The sequence below is a fragment of the Macaca fascicularis genome, chromosome 10, assembly GCF_037993035.2.
Source record: "Macaca fascicularis isolate 582-1 chromosome 10, T2T-MFA8v1.1".
Lineage (NCBI taxonomy): Eukaryota > Metazoa > Chordata > Mammalia > Primates > Cercopithecidae > Macaca > Macaca fascicularis.
This window is the reverse complement of record NC_088384.1, coordinates 11,859,544-11,883,005: the sequence shown is the minus strand read 5'-3', so window position 1 is coordinate 11,883,005 and position 23,462 is coordinate 11,859,544. Positions and strand designations below refer to the sequence as shown.

The following is a 23,462-nucleotide window of genomic DNA, read 5'->3' as shown; positions in this document are numbered from 1 at the left end:
AAAATAACAGGCAGAGAGGCCGGGCGCAGTGGCTCAAGCCTGTAATCCCAGCACTTTGGGAGGCCGAGACGGGCGGATCACGAGGTCAGAAGATCGAGACCATCCTAGCTAACATGGTGAAACCCCGTCTCTACTAAAATATACAAAAAACTAGCCGGGCGAGGTGGCGGGCCCCTGTAGTCCCAGCTACTCGGGAGGCTGAGGCAGGATAATGGCGTGAACCCGGGAGGCGGAGCTTGCAGTGAGCTGAGATCCGGCCACTGCACTCCAGCCTGGGCGACAGAGCCAGACTCCGTCTCAAAAAAAAAAAAAAAAGGGCAGTAACAACAAACCCTTCCCTCACATCCGACACATCCTTTCTCCTCCTTCCTTACAGGCCCTCCAGATGGGGTGAGTCTGTCTTTCTGGATTCTGGACTCTAGTTCACCTCTCTCAGATGGTGATCCACCTAAGGCTCCTGGCTGTCTCCCTCTACCTTACCCTCTGTTGTCTAACACCTCTCACCTGGTTTCCTCCAACGGCCTTTGAAGTGTTCCTCACCTCCAGTTTCACCAGCCAGATCAGCATTTTGCATGCCTAAAACAAGGTCATTAGCCTAGCTTAAGACTTTTAGGGACCAGCACTGCCTTCAAATTAAAGTCCAGATTTCTCAACCTGGCACACAAAGCTCCTATCATCTGTCTGGCTTAATTTTCCTGTGTTTTCCTCTACCGTTTCTTCACGCGCACTTTCCACTTCTGCTTTACTAAGCTGCCTTTGGTTCACTTATAAAATATTGAACACTGACTATGTGCAAAGCTACTGTGTTTGCTGCTGGGGATGCAATAACAAACAGGGCAGGCATGGTCTCTTCTCTCATGAAGATGACATTTCAGTTGGGAAGAAATATTAATACATTAAATAACTTAGTACATATGCAGTCAACTAGAATGACAGTGTGATGAGGATGATTATAGGGTACTAAGATAGCATACAGTTAGGGGGATTTGAAATACCCTAGGAGGTCAGGAAATCTTAAAGAAGTGATAATTTGAGCTGACCTCTGAAGGATGAGTAGCAGCGAACTAGGGGAAGGGGTGGGCCGGGAGTGTTCTGGTCAGAGGGAACAACCATGGTGAAGCAAGATGGTTTATCTGACAAATTGAGAAAATACCGGGCTGGTTAGAGAGGCAGAAGCTAGGCTTCCCAGGGCTTTGCGAACACGCTGGTCAGTCCACTACTTAAGTCGGGGAGTACCAGTGATCAAACCACTCCAGCTGCTTGATGGAGAACTGGAGCTCCCCAGAATCTCTTTGCTTGGTTACAACTCTGTATCGTTCTCTTGCTTGGAATGCCCTTTCTGGAAGGATAGGAATTTACTTGTTCCTGAGCATAAAATGAGAAACTCCTGGGTACTTTTGGAAACAACTAGAGAGGATTTTGAGGGTTAGGATGGGACTGAGGTTCTACAGTTCTAAAGGTGGAATTAAAAATATGTACACTTGAATAATAATAGCAAATTTTATATTATACTTATCACCAGGTCCCACTCCACATACTTTGCATTTGTAAATTTTTTAAATCCCCACAGTATCTCAATGCGGTAGTTCCATCATTGTCTTTGTTCTATAGATGAAGATACTGACCAGCAAGAGGTCAGGTGTCTAGCCTGAGGCTGCACATTTAGTGGTTGGGCTGGGATTATGATCCCAGGCAGTCTCACTCCAAAGCCTGTGCTATCAGCAACTATGCTATTCATCCAAGTAGGAGCCTAGGTTGAATTTATGGTGAGGTTTAAAGGGACATTTGATTTATTCTCCAATCTCCCTCTAGGACTGGGAGCTTTGCCATCCTCTCCTATCAGGCTTATGCTGCCTCTTCTGAGGAACTAGGCAACTTTCAAATTGTGGCCCTCAGTCATGGAGCCAAGCCATGTTCTGACCAATTCTGAAATAATTTGGCCTTAATTTATCAATAGAGAAATACCATATTTCACCCTATTAAGAATTTGTCAAATGTTGTTAAACCTATCAATGTCTCACACACACACACACACACACACACACACACACACACACACACACACATTTTTTCAGACAGAGTCTCGCTCCGTCGTCCAGGATGGAGTGTAGTGGTGTGATTGGGCTCACTGCAACCTCTGCCTCCCAGGTTCAAGGGATTCTCCTGCCTTAGCCTCCTGAGTAGCTGGGATTACAGGTGTGTCACCATGCCTGGCTAATTTTTGTATTTTTAGTAGATACAAGCTTTCACCATGTTGGCCAGGCTGGTCTTGAACTCCTGACCTCAAGTGATACTCCTGCCTTGGCCTCCCAAAGTGCTGAGATTACAGGTGTGAGCCATGGTGCCTGGTCACACACACGTATATTTTTACAAATCAATGTTAAAATGTTATAATTAAGAATTTAATAAGCAATTACATAAGCAAGTTAAGTACAATAGCAATGACTGGAGGAAAATATTATTCTATTATTCAACCAATCACCTTACCTGATGTTCAAGAAATTTCAGAGGGTCAATATTCCAACATTTATAAAAGCTTCAAAGTATTGATAAAAACAATATAAAAATATATGTACTATAGAGACAATATCACACTATTTTGATTACTATAGCTTTAGGATAAGAATTGAAATTAGGTAGTAGGAGTCCTCCAACTTTGTTCTTTTGCTTTCAGAATTGTTTTGGCTACTCTAGATACTTTGTATTTCCATTTAAATGTAAGATTCAGCTTGTCAATTTCTACCAAAAACAAAAAACAAACAAACAAAACAAAACAAAACAAAACAAAACAAAAAAACCTTCTGGGACTACATTGAATCTGCAGAGCTATTTGGAGAAAAATTACATCTTAACAACACTGAATCTTCCAATCCATGAACACTGTGTATCTTCTCAATTTATTTAGGTCTTTAATTGCTCTCAGAAATGTTTCATAGTTTTCACTGCAGAGGTCTTACATGTCTTTTGTTTTTTTTTAAAAAAATGCTACTGTAAATGATACTGTTTTAATTTCTAATTATTTAATTATTTATTATTCTTATTGTTGTTTGTTTTTTGAGATAGGGTCTCACTCTGTTGCCCAGGCTGAAGTGTAGTGGTGCAATCATAGCTCACCGCAGCTTTGAACTCCTGGGCTCAAGCAATCCTCCCACCTCAGCCTCCCAAGGAGCTGGGACCACAGGGTGTGCACCACCATGCCAGGCTAAATAAATAAAATAAATAAAAATTTTTCGGCCAGGTGCAGTGGCACACACTTGCAATCTCAACACTTCGGGAGGCTGAGGCGGGTGGATCACTTGAGGTCAGGAGTTCAAGACCAGCCTGGTCAACATGGCAAAACCCCATCTCTACTAAAAATACAAAAATTAGCTGGGCATGGTGGCGTGCGCCTGTAATCCCAGCTACTCAGGAGGCTGAGGCAGGAGAATCATTTGAACCCAGGAGGTAGAGGTTGCAGTGAGCCAAGATCACCCCACTGCACTCCAGCTTGGATGACAAAGCGAAACTCCATCTCAAAAAAAAAATTAAAAATTTTAAAAATAGGGACAGGGTCTCCCTATGCTGATGATATGGTTTGACTCTGTGTCCCCACCCAAATCTCATCTTGAATTGTAATACCCACGCGTCAAGGGAGGGAGGTGATTGGGTCATGGGGTGGTTTCCCCTGCTGTTCTCATGACAGTGAGTGAATTCTCACGAGATCTGATGGTTTCATAAGTGTTTGGCAGTTCCTCCTTCATATCTCTCTCCTACCACCTTGTGAAAAAGGTGCCTGCTTCTCCTTCCACCGTGATTCTAAGTTTCCTGAGGCCTCCCCAGCCATGAGGAACTGTGAGTCAACTAAACTTCTTTCCTTTATAAACTACCTAGTCTTGGTTATTTATAGCAGTGTGAAAACAGACTAATACAGTTATCCAGGTTGGGACAATACATTTTTTTATGCTAACTTTGTATCCTGAAATCTTGCTAAACTCGCCTAGTAGGTCTAGTAGCCTGTTTGATAAACTCTTTGAGATCTTCCACACAGATAATTATATCATCTTCGAATAAAAACATTTAATTTCTTCCTTTCCAATACCTATTCCTTTTATCTCTTTTTCTGGCCTAACTGCACTGCCTAGGACCTCTAATACAATGTTGAATAAAAGCAGTGGCAGCAGCCATCCTTTCTTTGTTGCTGATTGAGTGGTAAAGCATTCAGTCTTTCATCATTAATTATGTCAGCAGTACATATTAGGGCTTTTTAAAAAACATTTATTTATTATTTATTTTGGAGATGGGGGTTTTGCTCTGTTGCCCAGGCTGGGGTGCAGTGGGGCAATCATAGCTCGCTGCAGTCTCAAACTCTTGGGCTCTAGTGACCTTCCTACCTCAGCCTCCTGAAAAGCTGAGATTACATGTGCATGCCACCATGTCTGGCTAATGTTTTAAATTTTTTGTGGAGACAGGGTCTTGCTATGTTGACCAGTCTGATCTTAAACTCCTGGCCTCAACTGATCCTCCTGCCTTGGCTTCCCAAAGTGCTGGGATTACAGGTGTGAGCCACCACATCTGGCCTAAAATGTCTACCCTTTAAAAATATATACCCTTTAAAAATATATACCCTTTATCAGCTTGAGGGAAGTTCCCTCTTATTCATAGTTTGCTTAAATTCTTTAAAGATTGTAAATGAGTGTCTAATTTTGCCAAATGCTTTTCTATGTGAATCAAGATAATTTTGTCATTTCCATCTTATTCTGTTAATATGGTAGTTTACAGTTACATATTTTCAAATGTCAAACCAACCTTATAATTCTAGGAAAAATTCCACTTGGTCATGATGTGTTATTCTTTTTCTATGTTGCTGGATTTGATTTGCTAATATTTTATTAAGGATTAAGGATTTCTATATTTGTGTAAATTTTTGAGGAATATTGGTCTATAATTTATTTTTCTTGTAATATCTTTGTCAGATTTTGGCATTAGATTATGCTAGCTTCATAAAATGAGTTGGGTAGTCCTTCCTCTTCTACTTTCTGAAAAAATTGGCATATGATTATCATTACTTCTTTCTTAGAATTCACTAGTAAGACTATAGGGAACTGAGGTTTGCTCTGTGATGTGTTTTTGATAATGTGTGTGTGTGTGTGTGTGTGTGTCTGTATCTATACATCTTTTTTCCCCAGCTTATTTGACAAACACAAAGGTCTTCTCAGGTCAGTTTTAGCCAGCTGTCTTATCCATTTCAACTAAGGCATCAAATCTATTGCCATAACATTGTTCATAATACTCTCTCATAATCTTTTGGTATCTATAGGTTTTTTAGTTATATACTATCTTTAATTCTTAGAATTGGTAATTTGTAATTATCTTTTTTTAATCAGTCTTAATAGGGGTTTATAAATTTTAACCTTTTTAAAGCATCACCTTTAATCTGTTTTTATTTCATTTATTCCTATATTTGTTGTTTACTTCCTTTTACTGACTTTAGGCTTAATTTGTTCCTTTTTTCCGAGCATCTTAAGTTAGAACCTTCTAACACTGATTTTTAAGGCATTCTTCCTTTCTTATATAAGCACTTCAAGCTATAATTTTCCCTCTAGCAATTTCCTACTAGTTTTGATGCATCTCACATTTTTTTGATTTTCATTATCATTGTTTGAAATATTTTCTCATTTCTCTTCAGATTTCTTCTTTGACTCATAGATTATTTAGAAGCATATTGCTAAATTTCCAAATATTTGGGGTTCTTTTATGTATTTCATTGTTATCAATTTCTAATTTAATTCTACTATGGCCAGAGACCATACTTTTTAAGATTTCAGTCTTTTGAAATTTATTGTTACTTTTTGTTTTCATACCACACTTTATTTCAAAATACTTTGTGTTTTTAATGATGCAGTACGTGTTCTTTCTTGGTGAATGTTCCTTTTACACTTGAAAAAGAATGTTAAAAAAAAGAAAAATAATGTATTCTGCAGTGGTTGGATGTCGTGATTTAGAGATTTCAAGTAAGTTAAGGTTTTTGAATAGTTATTCATACTTTCTACATACTTATGGATTTTTATGCCTAGTTCTATCAATTGCTGAGAATAATAAAATCTCAAATTAAAACTGCGGATTTGTGTAATTTCTCCCTGTGCCATATTGGTGTGCTGCACCCATTAACTAGTCATTTACATTAGGTATATCTCCTAATGCTATCCCTCCCCCTTTCCCGCACCCCACGACAGGCCCCGGTGTGTGATGTTCCCCTTCCTGTGTCCAAGTGTTCTCGTTCAATTCCCACCTATGAGTGAGAACATGCTGTGTTTGGTTTTCTGTTCTTGCGATAGTTTGCTGAGAATGATGATTTCCAGCTGCATTCATGTCCCTACAAAGGACATGAACTCATCCTTTTTTATGGTTGCATAGTATTCCATGGTGTATATGTGCCACATTTTCTTAATCCAGTCTGTCACTGATGGACATTTGGGTTGGTTCCAAGTCTTTGCTATTGTGAATAGTGCCGCAATAAACATATGTGTGCATGTGTCTTTATAGCAGCATGATTTATAATCCTTTGGGTATATACCCAGTAATGGGATGGCTGGGTCAAATGGTATTTCTAGTTCTAGATCCTTGAGGAATCACCACACTGTCTTCTACAATGGTTGAACTAGTTTACAGTCCCACCAACAGTGTAAAAGTGTTCCCATTTCTCCACATCCTCTTCAGCACCTATTGTTTCCTGACTTTTTAATGATCGCCATTTAACTGGTGTGAGATAGTATCTCATTGTGGTTTTGATTTGCATTTCTCTGATGGTGAGTGATGATGAGCATTTTTTCATGTGTCTCTTGGCTGCATAAATGTCTTCTTTTGAGAAGTGTCTGTTCATATCCTTCGCCCACTTTTTCATGGGGTTGTTTGTTTTTTTCTTGTAAATTTGTTTGAGTTCTTTGTAGGTTCTGGATATTAGCCCTTTGTCAGATGAGTAGATTGCAAAAATTTTCTCCCATTCTGTAGGTTGCCTGTTCACTCTGATGGTAGCTTCTTTTGCTGTGCAGAAGCTCTTTAGTTTAATTAGATCCCATTTGTCAATTATGACTTTTGTTGCCATTGCTTCTGGTGTTTTAGATATGAAGTCTTTTGCCCACGCCTATGTCCTGAATGGTTTTGCCTAGGTTTTCTTCTAGGGTTTTTATGGTTTTAGGTCTAATATTTAAGTCTCTCATCCATCTTGAATTAATTTTTGTATAAGGTGTAAGGAAAGGATCCAGTTTCAACTTTCTACATATGGCTAGCCAGTTTTCCCAGCACCATTTATTAAATAGGGAATCCTTTCCCCATTTCTTGTTTTTGTCAGGTTTGTCAAAGTTCAGATGGTTGTGGATGTGTGGTATTATTTCTGAAGGCTCTGTTCTGTTCCATTGGTCTATATCTCTGTTTTGGTACCAGTACCATGCTATTTTGGTTACTGTAGCCTTGTAGTATAGTTTGAAGTCAGGTAGCATGATGTCTCCAGCTTTGTTCTTTTGACTTAGGATTGTCTTGGCAATGTGGGCTCTTTTTTGCTTCCATATGAACTTTAAAGTAGTTTTTTTCCAATTCCGTGAAGCAAGTCATTGGTAGCTTAATGGGGATGGCATTGGATCTATAAATTACCTTGGGCAGTATGGCCATTTTCACGATATTGATTCTTCTTATCCATGAGCATGGAATGTTCTTCCATTTGTTTGTGTCCTCTTTTATTTCACTGAGCAGTGGTTTGTAGTTCTCCTTGAAGAGGTCCTTCACATCCGTTGTAAATTAGATTCCTAGGTATTTTATTCTCTTTGAAGCAATTGTGAATGGGCGTTCACTCATGATTTGGCTCTCTGTCTGTTATTGGTATATAAGAATGTTTGTGATTTTTGCACATTGATTTTGTATCCTGAGACTTTGCTGAAGTTGCTTATCAGCTTAAGGAGATTTTGGACTGAGACGATGGGGTTTTCTAAACATACACTCATGTCATCTGCAAACAGGGACGATTTGACTTCCTCTTTTCCTAATTGAATACCCTTTATTTCTTTCTCCTGCCTGATTGCCCTGGCCAGAACTTCCGACACTATGTTGAATAGGAGTGTTGAGAGAGGGCATCCCTGTCTTGTGCCAGTTTTCAAAGGGAGTGCTTCCAGTTTTTGCCCATTCAGTATGATATTGGCTGTGGGTTTGTCATAAATAGCTCTTATCATTTTGAGATATGTTCCATCAATACCGAATTTATTGAGAGTTTTTAGCATGAAGGGCTGTTGAATTTTGTCAAAGGCCTTTTCTGCATCTATTGAGATAATCATGTGGTTTTTGTCTTTGGTTCTGTTTATATGCTGGATTATGTTTATTGATTTGCATATGTCGAACCAGCCTTGCGTCCCAGGGATGAAGCCCACTTGATCATGGTAGATAAGCTTTTTGATGTGCTGCTGGATTCGGTTTGCCAGTACTTTATTGAGGATTTTTGCATCGATGTTCATCAGGGATATTGATCTAAAATTCTCTTTTTTTGTTGTGTCTCTGCCAGGCTTTGGTATTAGGAGGATGTTGGCCTCATAAAATGAGTTAGGGAGGATTCCCTCTTTTTCTATTGATTGGAATGGTTTCAGAAGGAATGGTACCAGCTCCTCCTTGTACCTCTGGTAGAATTTGGCTGTGAATCCGTCTGGTCCTGGACTTTTGTGGGTTGGTAGGCTATTAATTATTGCCTCAATTTCAGAGCCTGTTATTGGTCTATTCATGGGTTAGTTTTGGGAGAGTGTATGTGTCCAGGAATTTATCCATTTCTTCTAGGTTTTCTAGTTTATTTGTGTAGAGGTGTTTATAGTATTCTTTGATGGTAGTTTGTATTTCTGTGGGGTCAGTGGTGATATCCCCTTTATTATTTTTTATTGCATCTATTTGATTCTTCTCTCTTTTCTTCTTGATTAGTCTTGCTAGTGGTCTATCAATTTTGTTGATCTTTTAAAAAAACCAGCTCTTGGATTCACTGATTTTTTTGAAGGGTTTTTTTTTTGCGTCTCTATCTCCTTCAGTTCTGCTCTGATCTTAGTTATTTCTTGCCTTCTGCTAGCTTTTGAATGTGTTTGCTCTTGCTTCTCTAGTTCTTTTAATTGTGATGTTAGCGTGTCAATTTTAGATCTTTCCTGCTTTCTCTTGTAGGCATGTAGTGCTATAAATTTCCCTCTACACACTGCTTTAAATGTGTCCCAGAGATTCTATGTTGTATCTTTGTTCTCATTGGTTTCAAAGAACATTTTTATTTCTGCCTTCATTTCGTTATGTACCCAGTAGTCATTCAGGAGCAGGTTGTTCAGTTTCCATGTAGTTGAGTGGTTTTGAGTTTCTTAATCCTGAGTTCTAGTTTGATTGCACTGTGGTCTGAGAGACAGTTTGTTATAATTTCTGTTCTTTTACATTTGCTGAGGAGTGCTTTACTTCCAACTATGTGGTCAATTTTGGGATAAGTGCAATGTGGTGCTGAGAAAAATGTATATTCTGTTGATTTGGGGTGGAGAATTCTGTAGATGTCTACTAGGTCCGCTTGGTGCAGAGCTGAGTTCAATTCCTGGACATCCTTGTTAACTTTCTGTCTCGTTGATCTGTCTAATGTTGACAGTGGGGTGTTAAAGTCTCCCATTATTATTGTGTGGGAGTCTAAGTCTCTTTGTAAGTCTCTAAGGACTTGCTTTATGAATCTGGGTGTTCCAGTGTTGAATGCATATATATTTAGGATAGTTAGCTTTTGTTGTTGAATTGATCCCTTTACCATTATGTAATCACCTGGTCTCTTTTGATCTTTGTTGGTTTAAAGTCTGTTTTATCAGAGACTAGGGTTGCAACCCCTGTCTTTTTTTGTTTTCCATTTACTTTGTAGATCTTCCTCCATCCCTTTATTTTGAGCCTATGTGCATATGCACTTTTAGTTGCTATATATCCCTAATGTATTGGCCTATATATCAATATGAAATGTCCTTATTTAGTAATAATCCTTGGTTGAAGTCAATTTTGTCTGGTATTAATATAGCCATTCCCACTTTATTATGCTGCTTGCATAGTACATATTTTTATTTGTTTTACTTTCAATCAATTTATGTCTTTGTATTTAAAGCACTTCCCTCATAGATGGCATATAGTTGAGTCTTGCTTTTCTATCCAATCTAAAGTCTCTTCCTTTTAATTGGAAAGTTTATTCCACTTCTATTTAATGTAATTATTGAAATGCTTGGATTTAGGTCTTCTATTTTGCTCTCTGCCTTCTATTTGTCTGTTTTTGTCCCTCCTTTCTTCTTTTGTGTTGCTCGAATATATTTTTACTATTCCATATTAATTCCTCAATAGGACTTTGGCTATACCACTTTCCTTTTTACAAGTGTAAATATGCATGCTTAACTTATGAGTTATTCATAGTTAATATTGTACTATTTCATATAAAATATAGAAATCTTTCAATGGTATAATTCCATGAACTTTTCATTCTTGGTGCTATGTTGCAATATATATCTACATATGTTTTAAACCCCAAAATACAGTATTATAAGTTTTGCTTGAGTTACATGTACTTTTTAATTAGAAGAAAAAGCATGCATAGTATTTTATATTTATGCACATATTTATCATTTCCAGTGCTCATTATTCTTTTCTGTAGATTCAGGTAACTAGCATAATTTCTCATTAGGCTGAAAATATTTCTTCAGTGTTTCTGATGATCAGTTTTTATTCACTTGAATCAAGTGTTTCTGATGATCAGTTTTTATTCACTTGAATCAAGTCCTGTTTTCATTTTCATTTTTTTTGGTTCTGCTAGATATAGAATTCTGGGTTAATAGCTTTTGTCATTTAACACTTACAAGATAACTTTTCATTGTCTCCTGGTATACACTGCTTATGATGAAAAATCAGGTGTCATTCATATTCTTGGTCCTCTGCATGTAATATGATAATTTTTCTTCCTGCTTTCAAGATTTTATCTCTGGAATCCAGCTGTCCAACTATAATGTGTCTAGACATAGTGGTATTTTTCTTTAATTCTGTTTGAAATTCATTGAGCATTTTGGATCTGAAAGTTTATTTCTTTCACACATTTGGAGAGGTTTGAGCATTATCTCTTTAAATAATTTTTTCTGACCCTATGTCTTTTCCTCACCTTTTGGAACTCCAATTACATCAATGTCAGACTGCTTGACACTGTTTCACAAGACTGAGTCTCTCTGTTTCTTTTTCTTTAATCTTTTTCTTTCCATTTTTCAGATCAGATTATTTCTATTGATCTATTTTCAAATTCATTTGCTCTTTCTTTCATTTTTAATCTTCTGCTAAGCCCTTCCAGTAAAATTTTCATTTCAAGTATTTATCTTTCAGCTCCAGAACTTTCATTTAATTCCTTTTTACAGTTATTTGCCTGCTGAGATGCCCCTTTCTATTCATTCATTGTGAGTACTTTAAGTTCTTAAATGGATTTATAATAGCTGCTTTTAGAATTTGTCTGCTAATTGCAACACCTGGGTCATCTAAGGGTCAGTTTCTACTGACTCTTAATATCTTCATTATGACTCATACTTTCCGATTTCTTCAAATGCCTAGTGATTTTTAAAATTTTACACTGGACATCTGGATGATACATTGCAAAGTATCTGGATTTTGTGATACTCCTCTAAAGAGCACTGATTTTTGTTCTGGTTGGAAGATAACTTGCCTGGCCTCTTCAGACTGTCAGCCCTCCAGTAAGCAGAAGCTGAAGTCTCATCTCAGTTCTTTTGGCTTCCAGTAGGATTTTTCTTTTCTGGTCAGACTCACTGGGGTCCCCCTATATGTATAGTTTAGTGGTCAATCAAGAATCTGGGAAGAGTTTATACACAAATAATGAGGTTTGCCCCTTCTGAGTCTCCTTCTCTTTTAGGTTTTCATTCATAACTTTCCAGCTTCCCTACCAGAACTGAACTCTCTTCTGACACTCCAGGCTATGAGGACTGAAGAATACCCTCAGAATCTTAATTTCAGCTACTGTATTTTTCAGTTCTACAATTTTCATTTGTTTTTTTTTTTTTTTTTTTTTTTTTGATGCAGGATCTCATTCTGTCACCCAGGCTAAAGTGCAGTGGCATGATAATGGCTCACTGCAGCCTTAACCTCCTGGGCTCAAGTGATCCTCCTGCCTCAGCCTCCAGGGTAGCTAGGACTACAGGCACATGCCACCACATCTGACTAATATATATATATTTTTTGTAGAGATGGGGTCTCTCTATGTTGCCCAGGCTTATCTTGAACTCCTAGCCTCAAAGCAATCTCCCTGCCTTAGCCTTCCAAAGTGCTGGGATTAGAGGCATGAGTCACTGTATCCAGTCCATTTGATTTTTAAAATAGATACTAGTATTCTGATGAAATTCTTCATCTTTCCTGTCTTCTTGTTCATATTAATATTAATCATAATTTTAAAGTACCTATCTTATACATTCAGAATCTAGATTACTGTGGATCTGTTTCTGTTGTCTACTTTTCTCCTATATTTCTGGCCGGTTTTTCATTTCCTAGTATGCTTGGTAACTTTGGGTTGAAAGCCAAAATTTTTAATGAAAAATTTTAAGAGCTCTCAAGAAAGGATTGAATTGTCTTCTGGAAGGCAGATGGAATACAAGTCAATCACTTTACTCTAGGTGAAATAGGTTTTATTAATAGTATTTGTGAGGGCTACTCAACTTCTCGTTCATCCTCATACTCTAGGGTGTAGCCTATCGGGGTCCCAGTGGAAAGCCTGGAGTGTTTCCCATGACTCCTACCATTTGCTGTATCCTGAACTCTGACATTTGTTTCCTTGTATCACAAGATCATCAGAATCTCTGCATAGTTCACTGGCCTCTTAGAAGCCGCTTCCCATTTAGTTTCTTGGCATCTCATCCTGAATGCAGGCAGCTTAGCAGTAGGCAAATGTTTCAGTAAGAAATGACAGAAAGATTTTTAGGATTTCTTCTCTGTGATTCCCTCCCTCTGGAATATGGGCCCTTCAAGTCCCTGACACCTTGAAAGCCCAAACTCCTACCATGTCTCCCAAGCTCAGTGAGACTGTGGAAAGCCTACGCCTCTGATTTTTCTTCAGCTTCTATTATCTCGCTCTGAGAACTGGCAAATGACTCAAGGTGGGGAAACTAAGGTGAATGAGGGACTCATAATTTCCTTCCCCCGGCGTCTTAACCTATTATGTATTTTCTACTTGGTTGTTTGATGATGACTTCAAACCAACTTTTAATAATTTCCTAGATTTAATAAGTATTTTTGGTAGTAGAATTAGACCAATACTATCTATTATAAGCAGACAAAAAAATTCTCCTTGTTAACCAGTTTTAGAGGAACTTCTTGCTAAATTTTAAGTGTACTTGGTACACTCAAAACAACCAAAAAGTATTTTCAATGATCTTCTTGTGGTATTCATGAAATAAATGAACCAAACGTATCCACTTCCCAGGGACAGCCAGGCACATAAGCCATCAGAGCCATCATAACCAGTACTAACTGGTTTCCACATCAGCAGTCTCAGAAGAAAAGTTAATTGGTTGACAAAACTGAGAATCAGTTTTACTACCTTTAGGCTATTCAATATCAAAAAATTCTCGAAAGAGCATCAAGGAAAATCTTTTATTACTCATTGACCTTACTAATACCAATATAAATTTATTTAACTTCAACATGGTGGCTTCCATTGTTTACATTTATATGTACTTTTGATCTGGGTTTGAGTCTGTTTAAAAGATTCGCATTAAAATCTTTGTATTGGCCAGACACAGTGGATCATGCCTGTGACGCCAGAGCTTTGGGAGGCTGAGGCAGGAGGATCACTTGAGGCCAGGAGTTCAAGACCAACCTGGGCAAAATAGCAAGACCCCCACCTCCACTCACACAAAAATAAAATTAGTCAGGTGTGGTGGCATGCACCTGTAGTCCTAGCTACTTGGAAGGCTGAGGGGCAGAAGGATTGCTTGAGCCCAGGAGTTTGAAGCTTCAGTGAGCCATGATTGCATTGATTGCAACAGAATAAGATGCTGTCCCTAATAAAAATAAATAAATTTTAATTTATATTTATATGAGTTGGTTAGCACTATTATATGTAAGAACCAATAAAACTACTACTTAGTCTTTGAAAAATTCATAAACAAAAAATTATTATTTTACTAATAAACTTTAAAGTAGAAAGCATAATTATTTAATGGAGGATGTAGTAACTGACAGCCAATAACCTGAAATCTCAACTGGCTTTATCCTTTATTACCCAGTCTAAACAATATTGCAATCTTCTTAATGTTTTTTATATCTTTATAATATAAAAATATATAATATATACTATAAAAAGGACAAGATCCCCCGTCCCTTTTGTGCAATCAGTACACAGCCCTTTTTAAAAGGGCACACATACATCCGTGTGTATGTGGGGGTGTGTGTATATACCAATATACATAATAAACAATTCTTTTTCCTATAATCTCTTAATAAGTAACCTACATGTCTAACAGAAAGCACTTACTTCATGCTAGTTCCTTCTAATTTAGTCTGTACCAAAATTGCTCAGAACTTATGGTAATATATTCAACGAAGGACTCAGAACCCACAGTGATGAATTATCTATTGGCCCTTTAATAAAAGGGGTACTTTCCCAACTAAAAAGTATGTATATGGTATGTACATTTTAGTATCACTGATGAAGACTGAAAGGAGGGAACCAAAAAAGGAGACAGAAAGCAGAGAAAAGTAAAATAATGCTTCAAAAGAGGTTTTTTGTTTTGTTTTTGTTTTTGGTGGACTCACCCCATGTGGTTGTCTTGAGGATTTTATCATCCATCTGAATGCTGGATTGTGGTGGTTTCTGGCAGGCCTTGTTGATTACAGTCTCCTTTGCTGGGTCAAATATTTTGAATGAGGGAGAGAGATAGAGTGTTTCTACAGAGGCCTGGTTATGGAAAGTAGAATCTGACTTTGATATCCTTAAGTTGGGGCTGATAAACTCCTCTTTACTTGACGACCAACATGCTGGTAAAATTGTCAATGTTTTAAGACCTTCTGCAGCTGATTGCTTTTCTAAAGGTGTTTCCAAGAGGTTTTCTGTTACAGTATTTGTAAGGGTACCATCTGATCTCTTGTCCAAACTCACATCTGTCTGCCCAGATGGACTATTTTCTGAGACAGTAGGCACAGCATCTATAAAATAACAAATAAGAACTATAATCAAAAAATAAAACTGAAAATACTCTATTTCAAATCTGTTGCAATTTTAATAAATAGGATTTCTTAATGTCATAACAGAATTCTTTCCTATTTAGCCCTTCTGCTTTCTTACTATGCTTCTATATTCTGCCTATTTAAAGTACACCCAAGCTATAATTGACGCCTTAGTCATTTTGGTAGCTGCCTTCTCCCTCTCTCCTCAGTGAAGCACAAAGCAAGGAAAGCTTCAAATAACTTGTCTTTAAATATTTCTCCCTTCACCCACTTATCTGTCGCTGAAACCACCATATTTTTAGTACTTTCCAACTTTCATCTTTTTTACAAGATAAACTAGGGAAAATATGCCACATCATACTGGTCTATCCTTACAGAACCCTCAGCTACCAAAAAAAAAAAAAGAGCTTTCTCCCCCAAAATGAAGAATGTATTCTTCCACACAGTTTCTATATACAAGGCACATTAAAGAAACTCAATGCTTTAGGTAGAAGCTTAAGACAAAGCTTTAATAAATGCTTTGTCTATATGGAAGAAAGGAAACAATCTTTCAGAGATGTTCTGACAATTAGTAAAATGTAACTTCCACTGGGTTGGAGATCTTTGTCCATTCTAGTGGTTAATATCACCGAAGTACCTAGAATAGTCCCTAGAATATAACAGACAATATTTATTACAAATAGGAGACAACGAAGGAATTCTAAGAAACTGAAACTTCAGGTGGGCCTGATCTAGGAATGTCTATTGAATCAATGCGTCATAGACCTGGTCCAAGTTTCTAGATGCAAATTGCTAGGAACACTCTCAGCGCCAGGGCTTGCTCTGCAACAGCTCCATCTGAACGGGGATATGAAAAGAAAGACCATTATTTTTATGAGGTTGTGTTCATGAAATGAGAAGCGTAATGAGATAGAAGAGGGCCAAAGGAAGAGGTTATCTTCTGAAGCTCCCAAAAGGGACACAGAAATTGTGTGATTCACTATCGAGTGATTATACATCACGATGTATGTCATAAAATACTTCAGAATGCACATTTATATGCTATCCTCATCACTTTTGGGCTCTGCGTTATTAAAGAAAAGAAACTTTCCTTTGTCTCTAAAAACCTTCCTTTTCATTTTCATCTGCAGTTGGAGGTTAGCCTTAGCAAAAAAGCTGCTGGTATGTACCACAGAATTAGACAGTTCAAGAAATTTATATTGCTATCTTCACCAGAAATTCCATTTTTCCTCCATCCTCTCATCTTTTAAAATTCAATTCAAGTATCACTTTCTCTTTAAAGCTTGCCCTGACCCTCTTCTTTCCTCACCCTATCCTATTATTGCCTATCTTCACATGTCCTGTTTGAAGCTCTGTGAGTAATTATAACAGTTCATATCTCATTTATTACAAGTCTTGTCCCCTACCTGACAAAAGTCTCCTTGAGGAGACCTTACAAGGAGTCATCTTTGTGTCCCAGCACCTAACAGTGCCATTCCCAGAGGACAGGTTCAATGAATGCTCACTGGGTACAAGGGAAACTGAAGCACAAAGATGAAAGAAAAGTAACGCCTTCATTTTTCTAAACTGAATATAGTTTAACTGCTTAATAATGATGAAAGGAAATAGGTAGATGAAAAGAACCTCTCCTAAAATATTCCTAATTTGCATATGACTGAAATATATTTAGATGATTGAAAGTCTGTTAAAAATACTAATATAAGCCAAGCGCAGTGCCTGTAGTCCCAGCTACTGGGAGGCTGAGGTGGGAAAATCACTTGAGACCAGGAGTTCGAGATCAGCCTGGGCAACATTGTGAGACCCCATTTCTATGAAAAAAAAAAAAAAACCCAACAAACCCAAACTAATATATTCCTAGTAGAATACTAGATTACTAGATTTATGGTATTTCAAAGTGACTTTGCATACCACCACATTTATATCAAAGCATTCATTAAAAGTGAATTTTAGTTAAATATTTTTCCACTTTCATTTTACATCTGAGAAAAACAGGACAAAAATGTTTTGCTCTATATGTAACAAGAACATCTTAAAATTTAGCAATATTAAACTAGGACATTTCAGAATGACTAGATCTTTCTGATGAAAATATTCACAGCACTTAATCTAAATCTCAAAATTGGGATGCATAAAGTTGTCTGTATGGCTGCCATTTTAAGGTTTAGAAAAAAGTTTAAAATGAAACAAATGAACAAATCCTTAAAATTCAATGAAGCAAACCAGACAGAAGTCATTCCATTTCTATCCACCCCCTTTCCCAATAGCTGAGGAAGAACAGGCTGCAATCTTTTGGTTGCTTGGTCTTTTGCTAAAGTTGCTAACTTTTTAAATGAATCAAATACTCTGACCTAGAAGAAGCCAAATGAAAAATAATGATTTGAAATGCATAGTACATTATTTCAAAGAGAAAAATGTTTACTTACACAGAAAGCTAAAGAGTCTTGAAGATTCTAGAAAGCAAGTGGTACCAGGTTTCTCTTCCATCAGCCTTTGTCCACCTCTGCTGTCTATGCAATGCGTCAAATTATTCCTCTCCAATTCAATTACTACTTTATAGTTTATATTTGAAAATCCTTCAAAAACTGCCTCTTGTGTCAGTGAGAAAGTACAAATTCCTTGGGTTTCAAAGGCCCTCCATTGCTTGCTTTCTATTGCTACTCAACAGGAAACAAACCCTCAGTCAGGCGATTCTCCCTGTCACTCCATATGCCATGAGCATTTAGGTCCATGTAGCTTCATTCTCCATGTTAACACAGGGCTCTTGACCATTACCACTGATTCCCCACCCTGCACTCCAACACTGGAATACCCTCCTCTTCTCTGCCTATTTAAATCCTTTTAAACCCTACTATTCCTTAAATACTACTTCTAGAAGCTATTTCCAATCATGCCTACCACTCTATCTTAATCCTTCCCTTCTCTGAGGTAATATTTCTATAAACTCATTTTTCACTTAATTATATGCTATTTAGTGCCTATCACGTATCATATTAAGTTCCTGTATTTTGACTTTATAACCTGCATCATGCTTTTGCATATAGGAGGTGTCAAATGTTTGTTAAATTTAGCTATGTCTTAATTTATAAATTATTTAATATCAACTTTATATGTTGATTTTGTATATAACAATGTATACTGTATTTGAAGCCTAAAAATAGGAATGGTCCACCAAGAAATAATTGTTAGTACCCACTATTTACACTGGACTGTATTAGACGCAGGACGTATGCATAAGTAGAAGTCACAATTCCTATTGTCAATGAACGAACGTCAATGAACAATGAATTCCTATTGTCAATGAACACAGTATGGATTATATATATATAGATAGAGACATATGCACATACAAACTTGTGTAAATGTACACATATACACACAGGTATATGTATGATAAACACATAAAAATAACTAATAATATAAGTTACCAGTTCAATTTCACAGTGTCTAAAAAATTGTAGCTTTCCAATAAATGAATGAACAGGAATATACTTGCTCAACAGCAATTTGAACATGTTTTAGTTTGGATACCCCAAAAGGCAGACTTGGATGCAAGTAATTTGGCCAGTGATTTGAAGAAGCACAAACGAGGGACCGGGAAAGTTAAAACAAAGAAGGGACAAAAGTCAATAAAGAGTATATTAACAAGCAAGTTACTGTTGTGGGAAAATGAGGGCCACTCCTGTTGGGTTGCCTCAGAACTGTTCTCCCAGGGATGAGAAGGTGGAATATTTTTTCAATAACTCTTACTATCACTGGTTGAGGGTTGACTCTGGGCATTAAATCCCTGCAACTTCCAGGCTGCCCTGCACTTAGGATGAACAAGTCTAAGGGCTCTGGAGAAAGCTCCTGGGTAGAGAAGAAGAGAGATGCAGGTACTTTCAGCGTAAATGGGAACTGGTCACCAAGGCTGCAGCAGTACTCAGAGGAAGGTCAAGAGAGTATGGGGTGGGGCATCAATAGTACCAGCTACAAGATATAATCACTCTCCCCTACTTTCTCAAAACCCACTGAAATGACAGAAGTGGAATAAAAAGGCATCAACCAGAGGGGAAATAGAACAGAAGAGAAGAGAGGACAACAAAAGATAAGAAATGTCAACAAATTTTGTGAAAAGGAGAAGTTTGTGGAGGATTAGAAGCAGCAAAACCTAAATGCCTGTAGAGGGGAAAGCCAATCTGATGGAAATCAGTTCTCACAACATAACTCCAGAAAGTTTTAGAAACTGGGGAGTGGGTATCTTAGAGGTCTGAGAACTTTGTAGCTTTGTTTTGGGGAAAGCATCTTCATTCAAAGATAGTTGTATCTTGTTAGGTAGAAAAAGAGGGTTGTTTTTGTTGCTTGGAAATTTAAATGTGTAGAATGCGTATGATGCTGAGTAGGCAATGGATGGGCTGTGCAGCTACTGAGCTGCTGTGTCAGCTTCATACGCACACCCTTCTATACTCTTGCTTTGTGATACTGGAGCTGGGACACCACATACTACGTTCATACTTTGCCAGTTAGCTTTTTGTTAGGTGCTGTCAACAAGAGGTGCTAGAGATAGATGGGAAGGTTAGAGTATGAAGAGAGGACTTGCTCCTTCCTGTTTGTCCCCCGCTCCTGACTACAACACCCTTGCAACGCTTCTCCACTCCATCAGTGGGGAAGATGGAAAGAATGCGTTCTTGCCAGTTTGCACTTTTCCAACACTTGTAGAAGCAGCCTTATCATACTCTCTTAATATTAGCACCCGCCAACCAGCACCCCCTCCTAAAAGGCCTGGGTTACCACCCCATAGAGCCCCTTCTCCAAGCTTCTAAATTTGAATAACTCCTCCAGCGTTAGGGCGGGTAACTTATCCCTGCAGTTGCTACCTTCATGATATCCTGGTACAGGCTGAGTGTCCCTTATTGGAATTGCTTGGGACCAGAAGTGTTTTAGATTTTGGACTTTTTCAGACTTTGGAATATCTGCATTATACTACCAGCTGACCATACCTAATCTGAAAATTCAAAATCTGAAATGCTCCAACTAGCATTTCTTTGAGCATGACGTTTGAGCATTATGTAGTGCTAAAAAAAATTTTGGATTTTGGATTTTCCGATTAGATGTGCTTAACCTATACTCTTTTTTTGCCCTTTCTGTTTTTAATACTTAATATTTTTGTATTAAATTCTCTCTATTGTATCATATTTTTGTGATAATGGCAGAGTAGTTCCAAGTGGACCAATTCTCCTGTAGATAACAGCCAGAAAATTAAAAAATATACAGAAACCAATAACCTGAAGGCATAGGAGGGGGACCAAAAGTAGGCAGAAACTAGAGAGGGAGAAGAGTTAGAAGGCAGAGAACGCTGGGGAAGTTTGCTGTTTTTCCAACTTGCTACCCTGAATCCAGCCAGCTCTACAGTGATTGGCTAAAAGTGGGCTAAAACCATAGTCTTAACTGGCTTGTAAGAACCAGAAAACAAGATTTGGAGCTACCATAGCACTGGAAAGGGGAGAAATCTGGTAAAAACAAAACAAAACAAAACTACAGAGAAAACCATACCTGCTATCATTATAGTCAAACTGCTGATAATCAAACATAAAAATGAAAATCTTGAAAGTACCCAAAGAAAGATGACCCATTCTATATAAGGGAAGAATGAGATCAATGATGACTGACTTCTCATCAGAAATAACAGAGGCTAGAAGATAGCAGAATGACATCATTTTTTTAATGCTTAAAAAAAAACAACAACTGTCAATGCAGAATTCTATATCCAGCAACAATATTCTTTAAAATTGAAGGCAAAAATCAAAACATTGTAAGATAAACAAAAACTAAGAGAATGAATTGCCAGTAAAAAAAAAAAACTTTATAACAAGAATTGCTAATGGAATTACTTCGGGTTGAAGATAAAGTATACCAAATGGAAAGTTGGATCTTTGGGAAGAAATAAAGAGTTCTAAAAATGGAAAATATATAGGTGAATGTAAAAGACTGTTTTTACTCTTATTTGTTTAAATAAAATATATGTAACTCTTTAAAAAAAAGTAACAATTTGTGTGGAGTGTTATAACGAATGTAAATATAATTTAAATGACTATAGCAGCAGTCCCCAAGCTTTTTGGCACCAGGGACTGCTTTTGTGGAAGACAATTTTTCCACAGAACAGGGTGTGGGGGGGATGGTTTGGGGATGAAACTGTTTTACCTCAGATCATGTGGCATTAGATTCTCATGAGGAGTGTGCAACCTAGAGCCCTCGCTTTACAGTTCACAATAGGGTGCTCCTATGAGAATCTAATGCCGCTGCTGATCTGACAGGAGGCAGAGCTCAGGCGGCAATGCTAGCTCACTTGCTTCTCACCTTCTGCTGTGCAGCCCAGTTCCTAACAGGTTACAGACTGCTACCAGTCCATGGGCCGGGGCTGGGGACCCCTGGACTATAGCATAAATGATGAGATGGTAAATAGACCTATATGGTTGCAATATTCTTATATTTTATATGCAATGGTGACACAATATTAACTCTAAATAGACTGTGAATACCTAAAGGTATATAATTTAATCCCTTGGTATAACTACCAAGGCTGATAGGTAAAGTGGAATTCTAAAAATTATTGACTTAGCTCAAAAGAAGGAAGGTAGGTAGGAACAGAGGCACGAAACACCAATGAAACAAGGAGAAAGTAATAGAAAAATAGTAGTTGTAAAGCCAACCATTTCAATACCCACAGTAAATGCAATTAACAGGCACAAATTTTCAGACTGGATAAAAAAGATCTAATTATATACTGTATACAAGAGACACCCTATAAAAACAACATTGCAAATGGGTTGAAAGTAAATGCTTTATAAAGATATACCATGGAACGATAAGTATAAGAAAGCTGAGTGGCTGTATTAATATTAGATAAAATACACTTTAAGACCAGGGGTATTTGTAGAGATAAAAAGGCATATTTCATAATGACAAAAGGGCCAATCATCTGGCAGATACAAACATAAATGTATATATGCCTTAGAACAGTGCTTTAAAATACATGAAGCAAAATCTGACGGAATTAAAGAACTAGCTAGGCGCAGTGGCTCATGCCTGTAATCCCAGCATTTTGGGAGGCCAAAGCAGGTGGATCGCTTGAGCCCAGGAATTTGAGAATAGCTTGGGCAACATAGTGAGACCTCGCCTCAAAAACAAAACAACGACGACAACAACAACAACAAAAAACACCTCGAGAATTAAAGAAAGAACTAGCTAAATCCAACTAAGTCATATTTAGAGAGTTTAACACCCTTCACTCAGTGATGGATAAAACAAGTAGACAAAGTATCAGCGGGATCTAGAAGACTTAACATCAACTACCTCGACCTAATAGACATTTATAAAGCTCCTATGGCAGAAAACACATTTTCTTTGCAAGTGTGCAAGTACCCATGGTCTATTCACTGAGATGGTCCATGTGCTGGACTAAGTCTCAATAAGCTTTAAAAGCCCAAAGCCTTCTATTAGGTTCTCTGGACACAATGGAATTGAATGTAGAAATAACAATGTACTTAGCAGAAACTCCTAAATATTTGGAAATTTAGAAAACATACTTCAAATACTCATGGGTCAAAGAAGAAATTTATACATTTTAAGCATGTACAGTTTATTGAATGGTAATCATACCTCAGTAAAGCTGCTAACCTCATAGCTGGTGTATTTTTTGGTCTCCTGACCAGATTCTGACATATATAATGCTTTAGGAAAATTATTGCTGTATCTTTAATTGAAATTCTCTGGGGTTGGGAGATAATAGAAATAAGAAAACTAGGAGACCAGTGAAATAATTCAGATTGTAAGGTTAATTTAATACCAAAATAAATACTAAGCAACTACAAATTCAGGCATTGTGTTAGGTTTAGAGGTATAAAGATATGTGAGAGATTCAAACAAGTGATGTCTGAACCAAGCTGAAAGCATGAGGAAAAAGTCAAGCAAGAGAAGAAGGACACAAAGATGTCCAAGTAAAGGGAATAATTTCAGCAAAGAAATGAAGGCTGTACACAATGTGCTGTGTGGTAGTGGCCGGGCAGGTACAAAGCATTCAGCATTACGAGCGCACAGTGCACACAGAGAGCAGAGGAGCTCAATCTGGAGACATAGACGGAACCAGGGCTGGCAGACGTTTTGACAGACAGGATTGATGAGAAAGAATGAAATTGAAATCTTAAGACAATTTCTTTGAAACTCATTCCTCTTCAGATGCCTCCAACGAACTTTGCTGGCTCTCCTCCTATCTGTCTAAGCAATCT

At 37.6% G+C, this 23,462-nt stretch overlaps 1 protein-coding gene across 1 annotated transcript in view; it reads right to left on the bottom strand.

Moving 5' to 3' along the window:
- The window catches only part of ENTHD1 (ENTH domain containing 1), a 148,635-nt gene that overhangs the window by 11,562 nt on the left and 113,611 nt on the right, over nt 1-23,462 (bottom strand). The window contains exon 6 of the mRNA XM_005567206.4: nt 14,791-15,180. Coding sequence (XP_005567263.1) covers nt 14,791-15,180 — 390 coding nt within the window. The remainder of the gene's footprint in view (nt 1-14,790; nt 15,181-23,462) is intronic.